Here is an 8,237-nt window from a genome sequence, read left to right on the forward strand (position 1 = left end):
TGGGCAAATGCCAGTATATATGCATATATATTCGTGTAATTTGTGGGTTTTTTCTTTTGTTACACAGCTGGGATTGCTTTGTTCCTTTCTAACTTGGCTTATGGAGAGCTTCCTCATTCTCTCTCTCTCCTTTTTTTTTTACAGCTATACAAGCATCCATTGGATTCGTTTAACTAGTCTGCTCTGTTTATTCCCTTGACCTTGCTCTTGGCCCTGCTAAGGAGTCTACAGGTTTGAACCAGTGTTTCTTCTTTTCTCCTCTATTTTTAAAGCTCTTCCCAGGCACCAACTTGCTAGCACCTGAATGTGAGTTCTACCCATATTCCCCACAGGGAGGGTACTGAAGGCTTCCTCTTTGCCTCTCATTGGCCTTCTCATCTAACGCTCACTGGGCGCCGGCCCTACCTTGAGGGCCCTCGGGGCAACAGAGCACACCTGTTCCTTCTGACGATTAAAAACAGACCCAGAGGCCCTTCCATTTGAACCTCTCCTTGCTGGTAATTTTTGTCTTCTGGGGAACAGGCGTGACTAGCTGGAACCCGGATTTAAAGAGTAGAGTTTAATGATAAACACCTGTTGCCGAGTTGTGCCCTGGGGGAACAGGTACGGAATTGGGTATTTTCTTCATCTTCTATTTATTTTTAATCTACGTTTGATTTATGTTTTTTAAATCTGTGTTTTAATATCGACCGAATTTGTGTCTGATTGCTAACTTGTGAACGCACTGGAACTGCTAGCTTTGGGGGGAGTGGAGATTGGGGAGGAGAAAACTCACCTGCACAGGTCTCCTCGCAGCCTGCCCCAGATGCACAGACGCTTTAACTGAAGAGCATTACGGCCTAGCGAGCGTCCCCGTGGCGCGGGAGGATTGGCGCTGGAGGATTGGGGGAGGCAGCATTCTGTTCTCATGCATGGGTTGATGCTTCCCCATCTGTTTCTTTTGAACAAGTGTTTTTTTCCCCCGAGTGTGGTGGCCAGTCCCTGGAAGTGATCAGGTTAACATGCCCACTCAGCTGGAGATTGCCATGAACATCATGATTAGAATCTTCCACCAGTACTCCTGCAAGGAAGGGGACAGATTCAAGCTCAACAAGGGGGAACTGAAAATGCTCCTGCAGCAAGAGCTCACGGAATTCCTCTCGGTGAGTGGCAGCTTACACATGCAAGGGTAACCCGTGCGTATGGTCTCCTACCACTCTGCCACAAGCAGTGCGATTGATTTTGTTTTTTTTTTTTAATGTTTATTTATTTTTGAGAGAAAGAGACAGAGAGAGAGCACTGGGGAGGGACAGAGACAGGGAGACCGAGGACCTGAAGCGGTCTCTGTGCTGACTGCAGTGAGCCCGATGCCGGGCTCGAACTCAGGAACCTTGAGATCATGACCACATCCGAAGTCGGCAGCTCAACCAACTGAGCCCCTGAGGTGCCCCTAAACAGTGCAGTTTGCACTGAGATTCAAAAGCCAGGCAAGCAAACAGTAGAGGCCTTGGTTTTCTGTGTACTGTCAATTCCTGAACAACACAGGTTTAGGCTGCGTGGGTCCTCTTCTCTGTGGATCTTTTACAGTGCAATACTGTATAAGTGTATTTTCTCTTACGATTTTCTTTTTTTTTTTTTAATTTTTTTAATTTTTATTTTAAAAAACAATTTTTTTTAACGTTTATTTATTTTTGAGACAAGGAGAGACAGCATGAATGGGGGCGGGTCAGAGAGAGAGGGAGACACAGAATTTGAAAGAGGCTCCAGGCTCTGAGCCATCAGCACAGAGCCCGACGCGGGGCTTGAACTCACGGACCTCGAGATCATGACCTGAGCCGAAGTCGGCCACTTAACCGACCCAGCCATCCAGGCACCCCTCTTACGATTATCTGAATAACGTTTCTCTCCTCTAGCTCTCTTATTGTAAGAGTACAGTATATAATACCTATCACATACAAAATATGTGTTAATCTACTGTTGATGTTATCAGTAAGCCTCCTGTCCTCAGCAGGCTATTAGCAGTGAAGTATTTGGGAGGTCACAACTTTCTGAGGAGTCGAAAGTTGCGCACAGATTTTCATGTCTTTAGGAGGGGTGGGCCTCCCTAACCCCTGTGTTGCTGGAGAGTCGGCTGGATGTAGGCATGGACCCTTCTCCATATCGCCTGTGGCTAGGGTTTCCCAGGGTTGTAAATGATAGTTAGGCTTTCCTCAATTATTCAACATTCCTGGGCAGCAAAGAAGCAGCTAGTTTTACCAGGAGTTTTGGTTATAACTAGTGGCCCTAGTTACCCCTGGGGCTTTGTCTAGTTGTCTATAAAATTAATACTGTGTATTATGCCAGAAATGAAGCCCGGGGGACTTCACGCTGTGGTGACAAATACTTAGCTTTGTCAGGAAGCAGAGGCTGATTCTGGGTGACAGAAAGGGTGTGTCTGGCCAGTGACCAGTTGGGTAGCAAAGAGATTCACATTTCAAAATAGCCAGGAGTTAATAAATCTACACGTAAATAAAGGCTTACAATGAAGTGTTTGGGGGCTCTTCCCTTCTGAGGAAAACGCTTTACTCTGATGTTTATGGGGCTGCCTTGAATTGACTGGAGCACAACGTGCTGCCCTGGCGTGATGTTATTTGTCCAAACCCTGTATTAAGACTCTAGTGTTTGTAATCACAACACTCTTTTCTCCTCTGCCCTCTTTAGGAAAACCTTAAAGTCGAATTTTTTTCAGGGGCACCTGGGTGGCTCAGCCGGTTAAGTCAGCTCAGGTCATGATCTCACGGTTTACGAGTTTGAGCCCCACATCGGGCTCTGTGCTAACAGCTCAGAGCCCGGAAGCTGCTTCAGATTCTGTGTCTCTTTCTCTCTCTGCCCCTCCCCTACTCTCTCTCTGTCTCTCTGTCTTTCTGTCTCTGTCTCTCTCAAAAATAAATAAACATTAAAAAAATTTTTTAAAATACTTTTTCAAGTAATCTCTATGCCCAGTGTGGGGTTTGAACTCATGACCCTGAGATCAAGAGTTACATGCTCTACTGACTGAGCCAGCCACGCACCCCTAAAGTAAAAAAAATTTAACATAGTAATTCTTTAAAAACAATTTTTTTAAGTTTATTTATTTATTTTGAGAGAGATGGAGACAGCCCGAGGTGAGGAAAGGCAGAGAGAGAGAGAGAGAGAGAGAGAGAGAGAGAGAGAGAGAGAATCCCAAGCAGCCTCCTTGCTGCCAGCCTAGAGACTGACTTGGGTTTGAACTCTCCAAATCATGAGATCATGACCTGAGTCAAAACCAAGAATCAGACGCTTCACTGACTGAGCCACCCAGGCGCCCCTAACACTGTAATTCTTCACAGTATACCTTTTTAGTGATTTTAGGAGTCCCCAGGAACTTAAAAAAATTTTTTTTCAAATTCTGGTCCCACCTTGTGTTCCACACTGACGATGCAGAGACAGACTGCTTGGGATTCTCTCTCTCTCCCTCTGTCTCTGCCCCTCCCCTGCTCTCTCTCCTCTCTCTCTCTCTTTCTCTCTCTCTCTCAAAAGAAATAAATAAACTTAAAATTTTTTCTCATCAACTACCAATCATAGGACAAGTGAGTGCTTCCTAGTCCCACCCTTTCTGGACCCTGACCCCTCTATGGGCTCCTTGTTGTACTTTGCGCCCCTAACATGCAGTCCTCCTTACAAGATGTTTACTTTATCAGGTGCCTCTTTTGTGTGTGTCTGTCAAGTGTTGTGCTAAGTAAGGCTGTCAGATAAAATATTGTACTTCCCACGCAGTATTTGGGACATACTTACAAAATTACTTATTGTTCATCTGAAATTCACATTTAACTGGCTATCCTATACTTTTATTTACTAAATCTAGCAGCCTGGTGTTGAAGTACGCCCCAACTTTGTGGGGAGATATTTTCCTCATTTTATAGATAAGGAAATTAAAAAATGTTAAGTGGTTTGCTCACCGTCGCATTGTTGGTCAATTGTAGAGCCACTTACTATCCCCTTTTGGCTTTAAAGCCTGCTTTGTTCCATGTCTCCTGTTCTGGCCCTCAACCTTTGAAGTTGCGTAAATGCATTTTCAGGATCAACAGCTCACTCTGATGCTGTTTGCTCTTCTCGGTGTGAATTATATGGCCTGAGCCAGAATTATATGGCCAGAATTATATGGCCCTGGGGCAGAAGGCTAGACTCATTTAGAATCGGTGCTTGCTTTAAATCTACCTGCAAATGGGCTCTTGGAAATTGCCCTTAGATTCTGAAATGGAAATTACAACTTTAGTGTAAATAAAAGGACAATGCAATTTCATTATGAACCTCAAAGCCTGGGAGTTAGTAACGTTCTCTTTCCTTTTAGTGCCAGAAGGATCCCCAGTTGGTTGATAAGATAATGCAGGACCTGGATGCCAATAAGGACAACGAAGTGGATTTTAATGAATTCGTGGTCATGGTGGCAGCTCTGACAGTTGCTTGTAACGATTACTTTGTGGAACAACTGAAGAAGAAAGGAAAGTAAAGATAAGTAGTAAGCTGACCTAAGGGCAGAAATCTATCCATAGTTATTTGCTTCCTGTTCATCTGCAGTCTTCAGACTTATAGTTATAGTAATGCCATTAATATAAATAATATACATATAACTAATTGCTAGCATTATTAAATGGTGTGTACCTGAATATATTGGTTTAAATATTCCAAATCTTATAGGCCCTGCTCGAAATCTTCCTGTCCCATTAAGGATGTTGTATGCCTTTTGTGTCAAAGAGCAAGCGTCACAAAATTTCACCACTTCCAAATGAGACGAAAGCTTAGCAAACTTCTAAGAGACACTTCTCACCCTGAAATTGTATCTGGAACTTCTTATCCCGTGAATGAAAAGAGGTGGCTCTCCCACCCTCTGGTGATTCTGCTTCACATGGAAGAAGCTGCGCAGGTCTGTAAGCAGAAAGGCTGATAAACAGAAGGGCTGGCTTTGTCAGTGAGATAGGTCAGGAGAGGGCGCCATATTCAGAGCTAGGTATTCAAGCCACAAGAGCTGAAGCCAGCAGCTCTTGAAGGCTGGTGTGTAAGTACCTTCCTTTGCTCCTTGGGTCCCCTAATTCTGGGGCACGTATTTTACACCACTTCCCAGGGCTTCCCCTGGGGCTAAGCTTCAGTTGCCTGCCCTGGGAGGCTGGCTTCATGTCACATCTTCTCTGGCCTACCTCCTTTTCTTTGTCTCACTACACATGCCCACCCTGTGTCTCTGCCCCTCTCAAATAACTGACTCGCATGCAAATCCTTGGCTCACCATCTGCTCAGGGGAACCTAGACTGTGGCAGATCCCTCAGAGAATTTTAGAAAGAAAATGGTGGGTTGTGCGTGGAAACACTTACCCTGGCTGCTGTTTGAAGAAAGGGGTATAGAGAGGGTCAGTGTGGAAGAGAGAGACTAGTTAGGAGGCCGTTCTTTGTTCTGAGTGAGAGACGATGGTGTCCCAGGCCACGATTCGAGCAATGGAGATCAATTTGTTAAGTGTTTTGGATGTGGGAGTGATAGGACGTGCCAATGGACTGGTGAGGAAGGGGCAGAAAAGAGAGCACCGCAGGGCAATAGAGCACTCACTGCTCTTGCCTATCCTATGAATGTTCTCAACATAGAGGAATAAATGAAGAAACAATGTTCATTTCATGCTCTTTCTAAAAATCGATTAAAAATAAGGAAAAGCAATTTATGTGTCAAATTAGATTTCAAGTGCATAAGATTACTTGATGCAGCAAAAGCTCTTTCCTAGTGAAGGCCAGGGTGGGCTTTCTCTTGTGTGTGTGTTAGGTATGTGCAGTACATTTGTAGGAGGCAAAACTGATCACTTCTGCTGCCTGTAGGCACTGGCTTTTGCATTTGTGGCCGTTTAAATCAACTTTAAACAATATTCCAGGGTCGTCTCTGCATTAGTACATTCTCATGTTTAACATTTACCCAGTGTGGTTATTAGAAGACAAGGTTTATGGGAGACAGCAGCCTAGGTCTCTTTGGGGCCCTGAGTTTGAGATGTGGCCAGCAATACAAATAGCTAGAAAGCAAACAAACAAACAAACAAAGAAAAAACAACCAAAAGTAAAACAAAAACAAAACAAAAAAACGTACAAAATACCCCAAAACCTTAAGTTTTAATTAAAAACATTTTCTTTTTCCCCCAAGAAAAGGCTTTCCAGAGGCAGAAACCTGAAGTTGAGTCTTTGATAAAACAAAGAAATGGGAGAGTTAATTACAGGAAAAGAATCTGAGGGGTGCCTGGGTGGCTTAGTCCAATGAGTGCCCGACTTTAGCTCAGGTCATGATCTCACAGTTTGTGAGTTCGAGCCCCTCATGGGGCTCACGGCTGTCAGTGCAGAGCCCACTTCGGATCCTATGTCCCCCTCTCTCTCTGCCCCTCCTCTGCTCATGATTTTGCTCTCAACAATGAATAAACATTAAAAAAAAGAGAGAATTTGGATGAAGTCCTGCAGGGTTGAAGAGGGCAATGCAGATGGTCTGGTGCCCCCTAGCATGTAAGGGTGGGAAAGCAGGAGATGGGGCTGGAGAGGTAGACAGGACTCAGGATGGGAAAGGGCCTTTGGTGCTAATTTGAGAAATTTGAAATTCGTCTCATCTATCTATTTATCCATCTTTTTTTTTTTTAAGTCCAAGTTTGGTGTAGTAATGGTTTCAGTAGTAGAATTTACTGATCCATCACTTACATATAACACCCAGGGTTCATCCAAACAAGTGCCCTCCTTAATATCCATCACCTGTTTAACACTTCCCCCCCACCTCCAGCAACCCTCAGTTTGTTCTCTGTATTTAAGAGTCTCTTATGGTTTGCCCTGAAAATTATCTTGACTATCATGGGAAACCATTCCACAGTTTTATGCATATTTTTTAAATTTAAAGCCATTTGTTTGTTTCTCAATACTCCCCTAAATTTTTTAAATCTTTGAAGCAGTGAATTTTGAACCCTAAGTTGACATTACACTCACCTGAGATATTATTAAAAATATATATGAGTAAGCTCCACCTCCCACAAAGATTCTGATTCAATTGGTCTGGAGATGGGGCCCAGGCTTCAGCATTTTTTAAAGAGCATCAGTTGATTCTAAATGCAAACAGGGTTGAAAATCACTGCTTTTATGATGCCTCCTTAATCAGATCAACATCTGGCTGGGAAGTGTCTAGGACAGCAGCTGTTCCAACTTTAATGTGTAGGTGAATCACCTACGGATCTGATTCAGCTTTAGTATGTCTGGGCTGGAGCCTGAAATTGTGCATTTCTGACAAAGTCACAGGTGATGCTGATGGTGCTGATAGAAATGGTCTAGACTCTTGGGGGTAAGAGAAAAGAGTGAAGTGTCATTTTGAAAGCAAGCACCTGTCACATAGTTCTTTCTGGGGCGTATTCCCTTTGGAAGAATATAAGACCACACAGGCATTAGGCTCAGAGAGGGCCTGGGAGAAGAGAAGAGAGGTGGGAGAAACCAGGACAGAATATTCTCTAGGGCCCTGGGGGATGGGGGGAAAGGGTGCTACCTCGGGTCAAAGGTCTTGGGCAAGTTATTTAACTTCTTTTAGTCTCATTTTTCTGGCGAGTCTCAACTTGAGTGACTCATCTGCCTCAGAATCAACTAAAGGCATCTTGAACATTGGGATTCCCAGACCCTACAGCAGTCCTGGTGGATCAGAAGGGGATGGGGTGGGGAGAGCAGCATCCGCATTGATAGCAAGCCCTCTAGATGATTATTACACACCCTTGAGTGCAAGACCTCGATCTCTGATGGTAAAATAAGATAGCAAGTGCCCAACACACAGTAAGTGCCCAGTAAGTGATTGTGTGAAGATGAAAATGGTGGTAAGGGTGACAGGACAAACATCTCTGGTCCAGCTTAGAGTCCGCAGCTCATGGGTTTTATCCAACCTACTACCCTCTCAAGTTGGTGTCTGCCAGATGCCTGCCGTGGGAAAAGGCTATTTCCCCCCTTGACTTCTCCAGCTCTCTCAGAGAGCTTCCTTTCTTTTTTAAAACTTTTTTTTAAGTGTTTATTTTTAAGAGAGAGAGAGAAGGAGATAGAACATGAGCAGAGGCGGGACAGAGAGAGAGAGGGAGGCACAGATTCCGAAGCGGCCCCGGGCTCTGAGCTGTCAGCACAGAGCCTGATGCGGGGCTCGAACTCACGAGCTGTGAGATCATGACCTGAGCTGAAGTCAGACGCCCAACCGACTGAGCCACCCAGGTGCCCCAAGAGTTTCCTTCCAAG

The 8,237-nt window shown here is 44.5% G+C and overlaps 1 protein-coding gene across 1 annotated transcript; it reads left to right on the forward strand.

Moving 5' to 3' along the window:
* Positions 1-1,001: 1,001 nt before the first annotated feature.
* Positions 1,002-4,486, forward strand: S100Z (S100 calcium binding protein Z). Its single transcript, XM_015536513.2, has 2 exons — positions 1,002-1,142; positions 4,328-4,486. The coding sequence occupies exons 1-2, from the start codon at positions 1,002-1,004 to the stop codon at positions 4,484-4,486; spliced, it is 300 nt and encodes a 99-aa protein (XP_015391999.1).
* Positions 4,487-8,237: the final 3,751 nt, after the last annotated feature.

The sequence above is a fragment of the Panthera tigris genome, chromosome A1 (assembly GCF_018350195.1).
Source record: "Panthera tigris isolate Pti1 chromosome A1, P.tigris_Pti1_mat1.1, whole genome shotgun sequence".
NCBI classification, from domain to species: domain Eukaryota; kingdom Metazoa; phylum Chordata; class Mammalia; order Carnivora; family Felidae; genus Panthera; species Panthera tigris.